General features: G+C 44.2%; 1 protein-coding gene across 1 annotated transcript in view; it reads right to left on the reverse strand.

Annotated features, from left to right (window-relative positions):
* Positions 1–1,852: 1,852 nt before the first annotated feature.
* The window catches only part of LOC138948459 (alpha-tubulin N-acetyltransferase-like), a 26,557-nt gene continuing 8,511 nt past the window's right edge, over positions 1,853–19,898 (reverse strand). The window contains exons 7-11 of the mRNA XM_070320009.1: positions 17,895–18,040; positions 11,930–12,009; positions 9,087–9,367; positions 5,490–5,661; positions 1,853–2,078 (exon numbers count right to left, since the gene is read on the reverse strand). Of these exons, the coding sequence (XP_070176110.1) occupies positions 1,853–2,078; positions 5,490–5,661; positions 9,087–9,367; positions 11,930–12,009; positions 17,895–18,040 (905 nt within the window). The remainder of the gene's footprint in view (positions 2,079–5,489; positions 5,662–9,086; positions 9,368–11,929; positions 12,010–17,894; positions 18,041–19,898) is intronic.

Below are 19,898 nucleotides of genomic sequence, written 5' to 3' on the forward strand. Positions count from 1 at the left end.
CATCATCTTCTTCTTCTCCTTCCATTATGGGCTAAACTCCCACGTTCACTCATGCTTTTTGCACGAGTGGATTTTGACCGTTTTTAACCTGCCATTCTGGCAGCATACGCTGATTTCGGGAGAAGCATGCTAGGTATTTTCGTGTTTCTATTACCCATCGAACTCAGACATGGATTACGTGATCTTTTCTGTGCCCGCTTGGTCTCGTGTTTGTGTGTACACACGAATGGGGAAAATGCACTAGCAGGTCTGCACATAAGTTGACCTGCGAGATAAAAAAAAACCTCCACCCTTAACCCACCAGGCGGCCGCAGCCGGGATTTGAACTCACGACCTTTTGATAAGGAGGCCGATGTCTTATGCACTACGCCACTGCGCCCGTCAGACAGTGATCTGATAGCTGACACTTTGCCCACAACTGCTGGATTGATACAGTGATCTGATAGCTGACACTTTGCCCACAACTGCTGGATTCATACAGTGATCTGATAGCTGACACTTTGCCCACAACTGCTGGATTCAGACAGTGATCTGATAGCTGACACACTTGCCCACAACTGCTGGATTCATACATTAGTTTTAATAATTATATTCAATGTCCCCTAATGATAAATGTAAGAGTACTACAACTGGTAACATTTCAAGACCAAGAAAGTAGAAACAGTCCTTATGTGGAAGCGTCCTCTCATAAAAGTAACATTATAGTATAGGGACAAAAGGAGGTGTCCTTTTATTGCAGGTGTCCTTTCATAAAAGTGGTATCATAAAGCAATTTTAGGAGAATTTCATTTGTGTCATATGTCTGACAAAAACATGATTGTGTCATATGTCTGACAAAAACATGATTGTGTCATATGTCTGACAAAAACATGATTGTGTCATAATTATGTCTGACAAAAACATGATTGTGTCATATGTCTGACAAAAACATGATTGTGTCATGTGTCTGACAAAAAAATGATTGTGTCATGTGTCTGACAAAAACATGATTGTGTCATATGTCTGACAAAAACATGATTGTGTCATATGTCTGACAAAAACACGATTGTGCTAATGTTTAATCCATAACTGATGAAATCTAAAAATACTGGAACAAAATTGTACACTAATACCATGTACCATAAAATTAAGTTTGTATTTAACAACATGATTATCTTTTTTTCAAAACCCTGAGAACATTTTTAACAGAATATTCTGAATATTGTATCTATTCTCCCGATCTCTGTCCTCAGTTATCTCAAGCTGTTTACTTACTTCCTGTCCGTGATGCCGGTTGGCATCATGCCATGTAGGGCAGCAGTTTTTCTCAAGCTATAAACAGTTACAAAGTCACGTCAAAAAGAAAATCAAAAAGAGATGTCTTGGGTATTGTTTTTTTTTAATCATGTGCTTTTAAAGACAAATTTCTGTTTGTAACCCCGTTCAGGTTGATAAAGTTGTCTTGCCTGCAATGTCTTGCCACAATTGCCTTGTCTAGTATAACACCTACATGTATGAATCTAAACGAGGCAGAGTGCTATTTAGAGATCAAATAACCAAAGGCAAGTAAGCGGTCTAAATGCATACATACCACATGTGTCATGAAGTAAGCCAGAGTTATACGGAACCAATCTCCTTTTGGAGGATGAACAAATCGGAGGATGAACCAATTGGAGGATGAACCAATTGGAGGATGAACCAATTGGAGGATGAACCAATTGGAGGATGAAAGTCGCTTGTTCATTTCAAAGCTTGTTAATCTCTCAGGTGTTAGCAGATTGGTTCTGTATAACTCTTGCGTACTCCATTACACATGTCGTATGGATTTAGAGCAACTTACTTCCCTTTAGTTATTTGATGCCTGCATGTATGATCACCACAGTCTGCTGCTACAATAGGTCCTGGCGCTGAGCTGGTGCTGTTTACGCAGCACTCCAAACACTGTCCATGATGAGTCCCCCGTGTTCAACAGCCCTGGGTTGGTGTAGTAACCTCCCCCTCCCCCTCCCACACCCCCTCCCCCTCTCCCACCCCCATAGCTATGCACGGAACGCACACTGTCTGGTTGTGGTTTGTTGCTGTCCCTCACCGCTGGTAAACTGAAACGTAAAATGATTCATGATCACACAAATTGTAACTATCTCTTGTTCACGACTGGTAAACTGAAACGTAAAATGACTCATGATCACACAAATTGTAACTATCTCTTGTTCACGACTGGTAAACTGAAACGTAAAATGACTCATGATCACACAAATTGTAACTATCTCTTGTTCACGACTTGTAAACTGAAATGTAATGACTCATAATCACACAAATTGTAACTATCTCTTGTTCACGGCTGGTAAACTGAAATGTAATGACTCATGATCACACAAATTGTAACTATCTCTTGTTCACGACTTGTAAACTGAAATGTAATGACTCATGATCACACAAATTGTAACTATCTCTTGTTCACGACTTGTAAACTGAAATGTAATGACTCATAATCACACAAATTGTAACTATCTCTTGTTCACGACTTGTAAACTGAAATGTAATGACTCATAATCACACAAATTGTAACTATCTCTTGTTCACGGCTGGTAAACTGAAATGTAATGACTCATGATCACACAAATTGTAACTATCTCTTGTTCACGACTGGTAAACTGAAACGTAAAATGACTCATGATCACACAAATTGTAACTATCTCTTGTTCACGACTGGTAAACTGAAATGTAATGACTCATGATCACACAAATTGTAACTATCTCTTGTTCACGACTTGTAAACTGAAATGTAATGACTCATAATCACACAAATTGTAACTATCTCTTGTTCACGGCTGGTAAACTGAAATGTAATGACTCATAATCACACAAATTGTAACTATCTCTTGTTCATGGCTGTTTAACTGAAATGATCAAATGGTATAATAATCATAAAAACTGACACTACAGTGGTACTCCCGACGAACGACCCCCCCATCAGAGACCCTCTCCCTTCTCAGACCTCATTCTTGCTGACGGATTAGTTTTGCTATATAAATCACCCCCCATGGCCGACTCCCCCCAGAACCCGATTTGCGACCGACTAGTTGTTACAATTTGCGACCTTGTAACGACATTTTCAAATCAAAACCTAACAAAAAATCGTTACGTTTTGCTTGAATCTCTGAAAAAAGATCGCAAAAATCACTCGGCCGGAAATATAACAGACGACGCGTTTAGGTCTCGATTGCGCATGTCCGGCGTTAACAATTTTACGATCCCAACATGCCCTTTTCTTTGTCCACTTCCTTTCGAAAAATCAACAAACACACGCGCGAGCATCAACGATCTTCTTCTTCGACCATGGCTTCGAACTCTCCTTCAACTTCAAACGCTCAATCGCGCAGAAAGAAGAGGAAAATTTTGACTCTGGAACAGAGGATGGAAGTGGTGAAACGGAGCCGTAAGGGCGAAACGGCAATTTCGATCGCGCGGTCGTTTGAGGTAGGAAAAACTCAGATTCAATCGATCGTCAGCGACCAAGAAAACGTGGTCAATCGATGGGAGACCGGCGAAAATTGTGACCGCAAATACTCCAAGGCAAGGAAATGTCTTTATGGTGACCTCAACGAACGCGTTTGGAGTTGGTTTTGTGATGATGGCTGATGTCTTGCTCAATTTTGACAGTCAAATTAAGAAAGACCACTTGAAGAGAAAGTCTCAAGCTTCTCAGACTTCCATGAAATCTTTCTTCAAACCCGTGTAAAATGTGACAGGTGTATAGTCCTCTTCCAAATACTGACACCCATATGAACATAAACTCTTTTGACTCCCAAATATTTTTTTAAATACCTGTAGAGGATACAATTAAAGTAAACAAAAATAGAAAAAATACATACCTCTTGCTTTTTATTGAATTAGATTATCAAATTAATTCACCAAACCACAACTGTAATTATGCCACAACTTCGACGGACCCTGAAGGTATTTCTCTCTTTCTCTCTGTCACTGATTTTTTCTCTCTCGCTGTCTTTTTCTGACCTGACCTCACCCCCCATGTAAGACCCCCCCCTTTTAAGACCTAAATTTGTCAGATTTTGGGAGGTCTTACATGGGGAGTACCACTGTATATCTCACTTAGGTCACCCGGACCAGATTGTCCGCCCAAAGTTAGGTGCACACTTTCCTTTTGTTTGTCTCAATGTCTGGTTTGAAGTAACACTTGTTTGAACTGCACTGAATCACTTGTCTTTAATCATTATTCCATTTTGAAGGTACATAGTGTAATTCTGCATGTTCTATGATTCTAATTTTCTTGTGAAATGGCTACAATTCTTTGTTTCAAATCAACAATCCACAGAGATAAAATTTGTAATGCCCTATGCAGATCATAATTATGTTCAACAAAAGTTCAACTTTCCTCTGTGTGTTATTTAAACACAAAACTGTTTCATTTTGATTACCTTATCAATCCATCGCTGGCAAATTCGGATCACTAACTACAACAGGAAAGCTAGCAGCCGCAGGAGATGACGCTATCAAGGTGTGCGTGTTTAGGTATATAATCAGCCATCCGAACTGCTGCCAGAATGACCGAGGTCTTTTATGTGCCGCGGTGGTGACATTGTGGTGGGACATAGATACAGGCTCTGAGTCTGCTGCCAGAATGACCGAGGTCTTTTATGTGCCGCAATGGTGACATTGTGGTGGGACATAGATACAGGCTCTGAGTCTGGTGGCAGAATGACTGAGGTCTTTTATGTGCCGCGGTGGTGACATTGTGGTGGGACATAGATACAGGCTCTGAGTCTGGTGGCAGAATGACTGAGGTCTTTTATGTGCCGCGGTGGTGACATTGTGGTGGGACATAGATACAGGCTCTGAGTCTGGTGGCAGAATGACTGAGGTTTTTTATGTGCCGCAGTGGTGACATTGTGGTGGGACATAGATACAGGCTCTGAGTCTGGTGGCAGAATGACTGAGGTCTTTTATGTGCCGCGGTGGTGACATTGTGGTGGGACATAGATACCGGCTCTGAGTCTGCACATACAGTTGACCCGTGTCCGGCCCGGCTTCCAACCAACAACCCCAGGATCACGAGTCCACTGCTCTAGGGGGGCCCGGGTAGCTCAGTGGGTAGAGCACTGGACTTGTGATCCAAAGGACGCAGGTTCGAATCTGGGCCGGGACGGACACGGGTCAACTTTATGAGCAGACCCAGAGACGGTATCGATGTCCCACCCCCGTGTCACCACAGTGGCACGTAAAAGACCTCGGTCATTCTGCCATAAGTGCAAATGGCTGATACCACCTAAACACGCATACACTTGTGTATCTCATCTAAAGTCGGGTTAAAAACCCGGGAACACGCCCCTAATGGCTTTGCCGTGAGGGGCGTAAAACTTGAATTTCTCTCCACTGCTCTACCCACTGAGCTACCATGACCTCTACTTTTTCTATAACTTTACAACAACAGACACTTTGTTGTTTTTACCATCATAACTTGTAGCTGAAATAAAATGTCAGTAACCTACCCAGCTCCAGTCTTGTTGGCTGCAGGGTTGGCAGGGGGCTGAGAGTGACCTCCCCTGGGGTCGGGGGGCATGGCGAGATGTCCGGCGCGACCTTGGTAGTTCTGGTGAAGGTTGAAGGCGTCTGTGTAATCCCTGGGAGGACCTTCTCGTTGCAGGAGAGGGGGGGACTTCTCTGAAAGGCACACAGTATAGTGGTATAGACATCAAAACATCCAACATAATCTGCTCTTGAAATAAAGGTTCCAAATTCACCGATTTTATGAACAGGAATGATGGAAAAGCTAGGTCTTACAAATCTTGAGGGTGTTTGCAGTCTCCAGTCTAATGTGGAGATCAAACCTTGAGGGTGTTTGCAGTCTCCAGTCTAATGTGGAGATCAGACCTTGAGGGTGTTTGCAGTCTCCAGTCTAATGTGGAGATCAGACCTTGAGGGTGTTTGCAGTCTCCAGTCTAATGTGGAGATCAGACCTTGAGGGTGTTTGCAGTCTCCAGTCTAATGTGGAGATCAAACCTTGAGGGTGTTTGCAGTCTCCAGTCTAATGTGGAGATCAAACCTTGACGGTGTTTGCAGTCTCCAGTCTAATGTGGAGATCAAACCTTGAGGGTGTTTGCAGTCTCCAGTCTAATGTGGAGATCAAACCTTGAGGGTGTTTGCAGTCTCCAGTCTAATGTGGAGATCAAACCTTGACGGTGTTTGCAGTCTCCAGTCTAATGTGGAGATCAAACCTTGAGGGTGTTTGCAGTCTCCAGTCTAATGTGGAGATCAGACCTTGAGGGTGTTTGCAGTCTCCAGTCTAATGTGGAGATCAAACCTTGAGGGTGTTTGCAGTCTCCAGTCTAATGTGGAGATCAAACCTTGAGGGTGTTTGAGTCTCCAGTCTAATGTGGAGATCAAATCTTGAGGGTGTTTGAGTCTCCAGTCTAATGTGGAGATCAGACCTTGAGGGTGTTTGCAGTCTCCAGTCTAATGTGGAGATCAAACCTTGAGGGTGTTTGCAGTCTCCAGTCTAATGTGGAGATCAGACCTTGAGGGTGTTTGCAGTCTCCAGTCTAATGTGGAGATCAAACCTTGAGGGTGTTTGTAGTCTCCAGTCTAATGTGGAGATCAGACCTTGAGGGTGTTTGCAGTCTCCAGTCTAATGTGGAGATCAAACCTTGAGGGTGTTTGCAGTCTCCAGTCTAATGTGGAGATCAAACCTTGAGGGTGTTTGTAGTCTCCAGTCTAATGTGGAGATCAGACCTTGACGGTGTTTGCAGTCTCCAGTCTAATGTGGAGATCAAACCTTGAGGGTGTTTGCAGTCTCCAGTCTAATGTGGAGATCAAACCTTGAGGGTGTTTGCAGTCTCCAGTCTAATGTGGAGATCAGACCTTGAGGGTGTTTGCAGTCTCCAGTCTAATGTGGAGATCAAATCTTGAGGGTGTTTGCAGTCTCCAGTCTAATGTGGAGATCAAACCTTGAGGGTGTTTGCAGTCTCCAGTCTAATGTGGAGATCAGACCTTGAGGGTGTTTGCAGTCTCCAGTCTAATGTGGAGATCAGACCTTGAGGGTGTTTGCAGTCTCCAGTCTAATGTGGAGATCAAACCTTGAGGGTGTTTGCAGTCTCCAGTCTAATGTGGAGATCAGACCTTGAGGGTGTTTGCAGTCTCCAGTCTAATGTGGAGATCAAACCTTGAGGGTGTTTGCAGTCTCCAGTCTAATGTGGAGATCAAACCTTGAGGGTGTTTGCAGTCTCCAGTCTAATGTGGAGATCAGACCTTGAGGGTGTTTGCAGTCTCCAGTCTAATGTGGAGATCAGACCTTGAGGGTGTTTGCAGTCTCCAGTCTAATGTGGAGATCAGACCTTGAGGGTGTTTGCAGTCTCCAGTCTAATGTGGAGATCAGACCTTGAGGGTGTTTGCAGTCTCCAGTCTAATGTGGAGATCAAACCTTGAGGGTGTTTGCAGTCTCCAGTCTAATGTGGAGATCAAACCTTGAGGGTGTTTGCAGTCTCCAGTCTAATGTGGAGATCAAACCTTGAGGGTGTTTGCAGTCTCCAGTCTAATGTGGAGATCAGACCTTGAGGGTGTTTGCAGTCTCCAGTCTAATGTGGAGATCAGACCTTGAGGGTGTTTGCAGTCTCCAGTCTAATGTGGAGATCAAACCTGGGAACCCCTGTTTTGCACTTGGGGTTTTCTTCAACAAACTTGGTGATTTTCAGAAAAATGAGTGTACGTACTCCACAGAGCATTTGAACATCTATGATTCAAGTAAGCTTTGCACGCGTCCGTTGCATCGTTAATTTAGTTTACCAATACAGTTAAAACAAATACTTCTTTCAATGTTTAATGACAAAAGCTGCAATAGTTGAATGATCAAATACAGAGTTAAGGGATTGAAAAGGGCGCTAATAACATGTTTATCACTACACTGGGCTAATCGAGAATACGCGTCAAGTGACATGCCGCAAGATCTGCAAAACAGGTGTGTCAAAATACTAGATAGGCTACGGGATGTGCTCATAAAAAAAAGCTGTCTAGGATTTTTTTTTATCGTGTCTTTTTCCACCGACCGTACTGGTCCTATTTAAGACAATCAAGCGTACAAAATACGGCCAAATCGTATGAGAGATACTAATCTTATAATTATATGGAAAATCAAGGTGTTCCTTGCATATGTACAGAAAATAGATTGTCTTCTAACATCCTAATTGATATTAATTTACAAACACAGCCTCACATTAATGTCAAAACACAAACTACTATGTTTTGTTTGTTCGTTCATGGGCTGAAACTCCCACGGCTTTTATGTGTATGACCGTTTTACCCCGCCATTTAGGCAGCCATATGCCGCTTTCGGAGGAAGCATGCTGGGTATTTTCGTGTTTCTATAACCCACCGAACTCTGACATGGATTACAGGATCTTTTTCGTGCGCACTTGGTCTTGTGCTTGCGTGTACACACGGGGGTGTTCGGACACCGAGGAGAGTCTGCACACAAAGTTGACTCTGAGAAATAAATCTCTCGCCGAACGTGGGGACGAACTCACGCTGACAGCGGCCAACTGGATACAAATCCAGCGCGCTACCGACTGAGCTACATCCCCGCCATGTTTTTAATGGATATCGTATGTCTTTAAAGACAAATGTCTGTTTGTAACCACCTTGAGGTGATAAAGTTGAACAGTGAAACCTCCCCTGTAAGACTGCCAATAATCAGGACGTAAAAAGGCTGGAGTCTTAAAATGAGGTTAAGTTTACAGAGGTTATGAACAGGAAGTCTAAAAAAAACCAGGGTCTTGCGGTTAAGTCTTAAATTGGGGGTCTTAAAAATGGGGGTTCCACTGTATTATTATTATTATTGTGATCATTTTTATGCGCCTAATCTAGATATAGCCCTAGGCGCTTACATATTAATTTCTGCCGTTTGAAATGGAATTTTTTACAGACAGACAGACAAACAGACATTTATTGTATTGTATTGTCTTCCACAGTGGAACCCCCCTTTCAAAACCCCAATTTAAGACTCTCCTTTTTAAGACCGGATTTTGTCAGACTTGTTGAGGTCTTAAATGGAGGGTTCCACTGTACTGTTTCTTTTCTTCCGATCAGTCCCTGACCTCTGTAAGTGGCGTTAATCCTGCTGCCACTGGTGGACTGCTGAGCTTGTTTCTGACCACTGGGATGTTTCTGGCCGCTGGGCGGGCAACTGACCACTCTGTTCTTCCCACTCGGCGGTCGCTGAGCAGCAGCATGCAGCGCTTGGGGCGGGGGCGGCTGTTTTGGTGGCGCCAACTGGTGGCGACTGTACATAGTGGCCTGGAGCTGCATGCTGGCTCCTCCTGCTGCTCGGTTTGTACCGCTGCCCGCCGACACACTGCGAAGGTCAATGTCACTCAGGCTGAAAGGAAAGACCACTGATTGGTTTAGCAAACATGCATCTGTCACAAATGATTTCAACACAAAATTTAAATTTAAAACAAATGTTGATGACAAACGCTACGCTATGTACAGTACGCAGGATAAACAGAATACTACATGGCTTTTGCTCGCAGTTCAATATTTATAAACGCAACTCTTGTAAATCTGGTACGACACAGCAAGCCATGTAGTATTCTCTATTTCTGTCTCCAGTTCAAGTGACTATTTAGGGACATGATGTGGTTATATGCTCAATGACAAGTGACTATTTAGGGACATGATGTGGTTATATGCTAAATGACAAGTGACTATTTAGGGACATGATGTGGTTATATGCTCAATGACAAGTGACTATTTAGGGACATGATGTGGTTATATGCTCAATGACAAGTGACTATTTAGGGACATGATGTGGTTATATGCTAAATGACAAGTGACTATTTAGGGACATGATGTGGTTATATGCTCAATGACAAGTGACTATTTAGGGACATGACGTGGTTATATGCTCAATGACAAGTGACTATTTAGGGACATGACTTTAGAGATCAACGGTGTAAGTGTTGAGCAGGTCGACTCCTTTAGATTTTTAGGCACAATCATCTCGAGCGACCTCACATGGGACAAAAACACAGAGCCCATTATCAAGAAGTGTCAGCAGAGGCTTCACTTCCTTAGACAGCTGAAGAAATTTAGACTGAACCAAGCCATCCAAAAGCAGTTCTATAGGGCCACTGTAGAAAGCATTCTGTGTTTTTCAGTCACCGTGTGGTTTAGCGGTGCCAGTGCTAGGAACAAGGAAGAGCTGGAGCGCATTGTCAGACAAGCGTCTCGTATTGTGGGTTGCGAACTTCCGTCAGTCGCCTCACTGTACAGCTCACGTTTAGCAAAGAGAGTTAGGGGTATAGTGGCAGACTCATCCCACCCAGCCAGCCATCTGTTCGAGCTCCTCCCGTCAGGCAAGCGCTTCTGCGCTCTGAAGAGCAGGACTTCTCGTTTCAGAAACAGTTTCTTTCCTGAGGCAGTCCTTGCGGCCTCAATGGTGGATCGTTCTTAGATCTGTTAGATCTGTGATATGTGTCAGTTAAAGTTTTGAAATGGATCGAGTATCCTTAAATGAAATATCTTAATAGATGTAAGGGTTGTGTCCTTTGAATAACTGCGTTAGCATGTACTCGGATTTATTATATTGATGACTATATTTTTAGATATGATTTTTAGGGAATTCATTTATCTTTATCCATGCAACCTGTGATTACTCCTGTCAAATTGGTGCTAAAAGAACAACCAGTCTGTTTTGAACTGTCTGGTTGGTATACACACGTAATAGGCCCAGTGAAATTGAACACTTTATCTGTACATAGTTATTATGATATATGCGTGTGGAAGGAGTGTGAAGTTTTATGCATACACCATAACAAAATCCTGTGCTTTGCATTTGGTAAATAAACTGTTTGACTTGACTTATATGCTCAATGACAAGTGACTATTTAGGGACATGATGTGGTTATATGCTCAATGACAAGTGACTATTTAGGGACATGACGTGGTTATATGCTAAATGACATTAGTGACTATTTAGGGACATGATGTGGTTATATGCTCAATGACAAGTGACTATTTAGGGACATGACGTGGTTATATGCTAAATGACATTAGTGACTATTTAGGGACATGATGTGGTTATATGCTCAATGACAAGTGACTATTTAGGGACATGACGTGGTTATATGCTAAATGACAAGTGACTATTTAGGGACATGACGTGGTTATATGCTAAATGACAAGCGCCTTCTATTATGCTCCTTCACATATATACACTGCACACTAAGACATCACCTGTCATCCATGCATTCTTCCTCACACCCATAAATCAGTGGTAAAGTAACCATAACATTAACAACATATGCACAGAGGAAGTGATCTACTGTCACGTGGCTTGTGCACTTCATCACCACATCCCACTATTTCATATCAAAGTCATTGATATTTGTATGTTCAAAGGAAGACTTGTGATCGATGTACAAATAGATTATAGAAAGGTAGAAACCATGTGTGAGATTTACAGAGAGAGAGACACGCAAGCATGCATTCACAAAATCAGTAGATGAGCAGAAACAACAACTTCAAATCAGCATAACATGCCTCAAAAGGGGTGTTGTTTGCATCTTGTCTCAGCTCTTTTTGTCTGAATCAAACAGTATTCTATCAGTCATTTCCCCACAGAACAAACAAAACACTCACAGACAGACAGGCGCACAAACACTCTCTCACACATACACAGACACTGACTCACACACCACACACACACCACAAGCACACACCCACCACACACACACCACACACACACCACACCACACACACACACCACACACACACCACACACACCACAACCATACCCCACACACACACCACACCCCACACACACACACACACCACACACACACACACCTCACACACCACACACACCCACACACAACACACACACACACACACCCACCACACACACACACCACACACACACACACACACACACACATACCCTCTAGGGCTCATCCTGTTCCCAGAGCTATGTGAGTTGTTGGCAGACCGGGGGTTGATGTTCAGATCTTTCAGCGACGTCTGCAAGCAGAGAAGACAGTGAGTCTTTAATCAATACCTTCACATACAGTCACTGGAACCCCCCCTTTTAAGACTTTAAACAATCTGAAAAAATGAGGTCTTAAAAAGGAGGGGTCTTAAAAAATGGGGGTAAATTTACAGAGGTTCTGAACTGAAAGTCTCAGAAAACAAGGTCTTAAAAAGGAGGAGTCTTAAAAAATGGGGGTAAATTTACAGAGGTTCTGAACTGAAAGTCTCAGAAAACAAGGTCTTAAAAAGGAGGGGTCTTAAAAAATGGGGGTAAATTTACAGAGGTTCTGAACTGAAAGTCTCAGAAAACAAGGTCTTAAAAAGGAGGGGTCTTAAAAAATGGGGGTAAATTTACAGAGGTTCTGAACTGAAAGTCTCAGAAAACAAGGTCTTAAAAAGGAGGGGTCTTAAAAAATGGGGGTAAATTTACAGAGGTTCTGAACTGAAAGTCTCAGAAAACAAGGTCTTAAAAAGGAGGAGTCTTAAATTGGGGGGTCATAAAAGGGGGGTTCCACTGTAATCCTGTGCTGGAAACAATAATGGAGACAGGGACAGACAAGCAAAGACTGAACACAGTACAGCCTTGGACCACAGTACAGCCTTGGACCACAGTACAGCCTTGGACCACAGTACAGCCTTGGAACACAGTACAGCCTTGGAACACAGTACAGCCTTGGAACACAGTACAGCCTTGGACCACAGTACAGCCTTGGACCACAGTACAGCCTTGGACCACAGTACAGCCTTGGACCACAGTACAGCCTTGGAACACAGTACAGCCTTGGACCACAGTACAGCCTTGGACCACAGTACAGCCTTGGACCACAGTACAGCCTTGGACCACAGTACAGCCTTGGACCACAGTACAGCCTTGGACCACAGTACAGCCTTGGACCACAGTACAGCCTTGGACCACAGTACAGCCTTGGACCACAGTACAGCCTTGGACCACAGTACAGCCTTGGACCACAGTACAGCCTTGGACCACAGTACAGCCTTGGACCACAGTACAGCCTTGGAACACAGCACAGCCTTGGAACACAGTACAGCCTTGGAACACAGTACAGCCTTGGACCACAGTACAGCCTTGGACCACAGTACAGCCTTGGACCACAGTACAGCCTTGGACCACAGTACAGCCTTGGACCACAGCACAGCCTTGGAACACAGCACAGCCTTGGACCACAGTACAGCCTTGGACCACAGTACAGCCTTGGACCACAGTACAGCCTTGGACCACAGTACAGCCTTGGACCACAGTACAGCCTTGGAACACAGTACAGCCTTGGAACACAGCACAGCCTTGGACCACAGTACAGCCTTGGACCACAGTACAGCCTTGGAACACAGCACAGCCTTGGACCACAGTACAGCCTTGGACCACAGTACAGCCTTGGACCACAGTACAGCCTTGGACCACAGTACAGCCTTGGACCACAGTACAGCCTTGGACCACAGTACAGCCTTGGAACACAGTACAGCCTTGGAACACAGTACAGCCTTGGACCACAGTACAGCCTTGGACCACAGTACAGCCTTGGAACACAGCACAGCCTTGGACCACAGTACAGCCTTGGACCACAGTACAGCCTTGGACCACAGTACAGCCTTGGACCACAGTACAGCCTTGGACCACAGTACAGCCTTGGAACACAGTACAGCCTTGGAACACAGTACAGCCTTGGAACACAGTACAGCCTTGGACCACAGTACAGCCCTGGAACACAGTACAGCCTTGGACCACAGTACAGCCTTGGACCACAGTACAGCCTTGGAACACAGCACAGCCTGGGACCACAGTACAGCCTTGGAACACAGTACAGCCTTGGACCACAGTACAGCCTTGGAACACAGTACAGCCTTGGAACACAGTACAGCCTTGGACCACAGTACAGCCTTGGACCACAGTACAGCCTTGGAACACAGTACAGCCTTGGAACACAGTACAGCCTTGGACCACAGTACAGCCTTGGACCACAGTACAGCCTTGGACCACAGTACAGCCTTGGAACACAGTACAGCCTTGGAACACAGTACAGCCTTGGACCACAGTACAGCCTTGGACCACAGTACAGCCTTGGAACACAGTACAGCCTTGGAACACAGTACAGCCTTGGAACACAGTACAGCCTTGGACCACAGTACAGCCTTGGACCACAGTACAGCCTTGGACCACAGTACAGCCTTGGACCACAGTACAGCCTTGGACCACAGTACAGCCTTGGAACACAGTACAGCCTTGGACCACAGTACAGCCTTGGACCACAGTACAGCCTTGGACCACAGTACAGCCTTGGACCACAGTACAGCCTTGGAACACAGTACAGCCTTGGAACACAGTACAGCCTTGGAACACAGTACAGCCTTGGAACACAGTACAGCCTTGGAACACAGTACAGCCTTGGACCACAGTACAGCCTTGGACCACAGTACAGCCTTGGAACACAGTACAGCCTTGGAACACAGTACAGCCTTGGAACACAGTACAGCCTTGGAACACAGTACAGCCTTGGAACACAGTACAGCCTTGGAACACAGTACAGCCTTGGAACACAGTACAGCCTTGGAACACAGTACAGCCTTGGAACACAGTACAGCCTTGGAACACAGTACAGCCTTGGACCACAGTACAGCCTTGGACCACAGTACAGCCTTGGAACACAGTACAGCCTTGGAACACAGTACAGCCTTGGACCACAGTACAGCCTTGGAACACAGTACAGCCTTGGAACACAGTACAGCCTTGGAACACAGTACAGCCTTGGACCACAGTACAGCCTTGGACCACAGTACAGCCTTGGAACACAGCACAGGTTGACAGTCAGCGCATCATACATTATTGATTACACACGCTGGCTTCCCTTGTCTTCACCACGTCCATTGTCATCACACTACGGTGGAACCTCACACACTGGCTTCCCTTGTTTTCACCACGTCCATTGTCATCACACTACGGTGGAACCTCACACACTGGCTTCCCTTGTTTTCACCACGTCCATTGTCATCACACTACGGTGGAACCTCACACACTGGCTTCCCTTGTTTTCACCACGTCCATTGTCATCACACTACGGTGGAACCTCACACACTGGCTTCCCTTGTTTTCACCACGTCCATTGTCATCACACTACGGTGGAACCTCACACACTGGCTTCCCTTGTTTTCACCACGTCCATTGTCATCACACTACGGTGGAACCTCACACACTGGCTTCCCTTGTTTTCACCACGTCCATTGGCATCAAGCATGCTACAGTGGAACCTCCTTTCAAGGTCCTCCAAAAATCTGGTCTTGAAAAGGAGGGAGTCTTAACTTTTTCGCGACGCGCCGCCCGAATACAAGCGTTCACTGATCATGCCGTTGTCAGCACGCCGCCAGAATCCGTGCGTAAGGTGCGTGAGTCGCTTCGCCTCACACCGCCTTAATAGTAGCGTTGGAAGTGGAAAATACCACGCTGGGGATTTTCCATACGAAAACCCACGTCATAGGTTCAGAGGTCGGCTGCATTACCATACGCGACAAATAACTCCCAGAACAGTTGATTTCATTGGTTAGTTTGGATACTACAGGTCATTGACGGGACCAACCCATGCCTTAGTTTCATATTTAGGATTCCAAAATGTCGCGAGTTGTCAGTGTTGTTGCGAAGCGAAGCGGCGTGCAGAAGGAAGGTAGTGACTGTGTGTGCATGAAACAGTGGTGTTGTGATAGATGGATAAGTGAGTGATGAGGGTGAATGAGTTAGCCAAATCAAGAGCTCGAGGTGTCAATGCTACTTTGGCCAAAACCCAATGCAAGCGGACGGACGCGATTCTGGTGCCGGGAATGTTCCGGCTGTGGCCACATGGCTGTGGCGCTTTGTGTTGAGCCGTGCTTCGAAGTGTGGCACACAAAGAAGGATGTTCTCCGTGCATAAACCGAGTTCTAAACAAGTCATTTATACAAAAACTGTAAATACTGTGACAGCAAGTGTTTCTTTTCTTCTATGGATAAAACCCAACGCAATGGGACTCGATTCTGGTGCCTGGAATGTGGTGTGGCGTTTTGCGTTGAGCTGTGCTCTGTGGCACTGTAAATACTGTGACAGCAAGTGTTTCTTTTCTTCTACATGGATATATTCATCATAGTCATCACCCAGTCATCTCATTGTATCATTCAGGTTAGTAAATTCTTTTTTGAGTATTCACTAACAACATTTTGTGCATATTTTCAAACATGTCTGTAGTATTTATGTGGTGCCTCTGGACTTTTTTTTATTTAAATTGTTGACATTTTCAATAGCATACCACACAAACACAACAAGCCTTTTGACAAATACAAAGTACATTTCTGAAACAATGAAAGATCTTTCTTTAATTGTGTGCAAAAAGTAAATCCCCACATGTACTAGTTTTTTTACAATATTTTTTTCAAAATACAATATTTTTTTCAAAATGTCCCAATTTTGGTTGTCAGCAGGCTATTTATATGCTTTGGCGCATGCGTTCTGAGTGTATAGTCATGTCATAGGGTGGACGTGTTGAAAGAGTTAAAATGGGGGTTAATTTACAGAAGTTATGAACAGAACTCCTGCTGCAAGAATAAAACAAGGTCTAAAAAAAAGAGGGAGTCTTAAATTAGAACTAGAAGTCTCAAAGGGGAAGTTACACCGAGTCACACTGAGTCACACTGAGTTACACCGAGTCATACTGAGTTACACCGAGTCACAATGAGTCACAATGAGTCACACCGAGTCACAATGAGTCACACCGAGTCACAATGAGTTACACTGAGTTACACTGAGTCACACCGAGTCACACCGAGTCACACCGAGTCACAATGAGTCACAATGAGTCACACTGAGTTACACTGAGTTACACTGAGTCACACTGAGTCACACTGAGTTACACTGAGTCACACTGAGTCACACTGAGTCACACTGAGTCACACTGAGTCACACCGAGTCACACCGAGTTACACCGAGTCTTACTAAGTCACACTGAGTCACACTGAGTCACACTGAGTCACACCGAGTCACACTGAGTCACACTGAGTCACACTGAGTTACACTGAGTCACACTGAGTTACACTGAGTCACACTGAGTCACACTGAGTCACACTGAGTTACACTGAGTCACACTGAGTCTTACACCGAGTCACACCGAGTCACACCGAGTCACACTGAGTTCCACAGAGTTACACTGAGTTACACTGACAGAGAAATCAAACTCAAAATAATAAAGGTTGTCACAAAACAATGACTCACCATCACAGCCAAAGCATGTGGTGCCTTAACCGCAAACACATACCCACACATGTACACGTCTGCTAGCTGCACGGATGCAATACCATGCAAACATAGACAACACGACAAACATAGACAACACGACAAACATAGACAACACGACAAACATAGACAACACGACAAACATATACAACACGACAAACATAGACAACACGACAAACATATACAACACGACAAACATAGACAACACGACAAACATATACAACACGACAAACATAGACAACACGACAAACATAGACAACACGACAAACATAGACAACACGACAAACATTTGGCAAAAACGGACATAAAGCCATCATAATACACACATTCCGAAAATAACTCTGTTGGTTTTGTATGGGTTGTGAAAAAGTGAATACTATTACTTTTAGTGAGGCAAGCTTTCTACATATATAAATACTCCTTTTCCACATGTTTCCGACTCACCATTGACTCATGGTCTATAATATCTGGTGGGAAGTTTACCTCAATAAAAGCAAGAGTTAATGCACTCATTCACAACCCATATACAAACATACAGACTTATTTCCGAACACTGCTTAATAAATGTGAGAACAAGAGAAAGACAGCGATCACAATGATCTTTCTTCACCTCCTGTTGGTGCTGAGGCGCGACGGTTTGCAGACCGGCCGGCACCTTGGTGTTCCAGTAACCATGGTTACCAGTACTGTTGGAGCGCTGGTAGTTGTGCGCTATGTTGTAGTTGTTGTGGAAGCCTTGCTTCACATCAGTCCCACCTGTCAAAGTGTAAATGTGCTCAGCTCATACTTGTCATTTCAGGGGTATAAATTGTGACCCGGCCTCCACCACAGAGTAAGTTTTTTTGTCACAAGTGCATGATTTTTTAATTTCTACATTTTCCAAAAGAATGTTTATGCTGTACCCAGTGGTGGAAACCATTTTCCAAAAGAGCGAAACCTTTTCGAGTCATAAGGTAACCCTCAAAATGACGGTTCTGAGAAAAACATCCCCAAACAATTTTGACTTTCCCCAGACCCTTTTCCTTAGCAACCAGCTCATTGGTCAGATAATTTTGGTCTTACCAATAGAAACTTCACAGTTTGAAAGTTGGAACAAAGACCTATATTCATGTGGTTATCGACGAGACCATTTGAAGTTTTACAGAACGATAGTTGAGTGCAAGTGGCATGTTTTCGCTGCGCTCATTTTCAGCTTATCAGCTGATATATATATATAGACGCTTGGTCTGTGAACCTTTGAAGAAGGCATACGGGCCGAAAATTTGAATTTTTTAAAAGATGCGACATTCTGGCTTGGTTTTTGACTTTTTATTGTGTTTATATATATATACAAGATGAATACCCGCTTCGCCAGGTACGGCTGCGCCGGGAAGAAGTAGAGCCGAATACCCGGCTTCGCCGGGGACCCGGCAAAAGGAAGGGAGATAAACGCGCAAAACACTGGAAAATGTTACTGGGAATGGATGTACAGAAAAACCAAAATCGGTTCAGCGCTGCGCGCTGAGAGCTCGCACGTGTTCAAAATTTTCCACGATTGTGTCCGGGGTCTACCTGAATATGCCCACCAAATTTGAAGCAGATCCATCGAGAACTTTGGCCGTGAATCGTGAACACACAGACAGACAGACACACACACACAAGCCGTATATAGATATAGACTAGATGAATACCCGCTTCGCCGGGTACGGGTTCGCCGGCGCACTGTACGAAGGAAGGGAGATAAACGCGCAAAACACTGGAGAAGATAAGGAAGAGTTACTGGGAATGGATGTACAGAAAAACCAAAATCGGTTCAGCGCTGAGAGCACACACGTGTTCAAAATTTTCCACGATTGTGTCCGGGGTCTACCTGAATATGCCCACCAAATTTGAAGCAGATCCATCGAGAACTTTGGCCGTGAATCGTGAACACACAGACAGACAGACACACACAAGCTGTATATAGATATAGATATATGTCGTGCCAAATTCACGTAATTGCCGATTCCGCAATCGACAAAACGCTGCCGAATACGCAAAATCGGCAGCGTTTTGCCAAAATCACGTAAATTGCCTCTAAAACTTGCCTATTTTGCGAATTCGGCAGCCGATTACGCGGAATCGGCAGCCGATTACGTGTAATGGGCAAGTAGCCCATTCTGTGAAATCGGCAATAGTGAGTTTAGTGTGTATGTATGTGAGTGTGTGTGTGTGTTTTCGATCATGACCATGTGATAATATACTTTTTAGCACGCACACACACACACACACACACTTGTTACCCAAACAATGTGATTACAGTCATCTTTACCTTCTGTATCTCTATACCATTGTTACCCAAATAGTGTGATTACAGTCATCTGTACCTTCTGTATCTCTATACCACTGTTACCCAAACAGTGTGATTACAGTCATCTTTACCTTCTGTATCTCTATACCATTGTTACCCAAACACTGTGATTACAGTCATCTGTACCTTCTGTATCTCGATACCGTTGTTACCCAAACAGTGTGATTACAGTCATCTTTACCTTGTGTATCTCTATACCATTGTTACCCAAACAGTGTGATTACAGTCATCTGTGCCTTCTGTATCTCTATACCGTTGTTACCCAAACACTGTGATTACAGTCAT

The sequence above is a fragment of the Littorina saxatilis genome, linkage group LG15, assembly GCF_037325665.1.
Source record: "Littorina saxatilis isolate snail1 linkage group LG15, US_GU_Lsax_2.0, whole genome shotgun sequence".
Lineage (NCBI taxonomy): Eukaryota > Metazoa > Mollusca > Gastropoda > Littorinimorpha > Littorinidae > Littorina > Littorina saxatilis.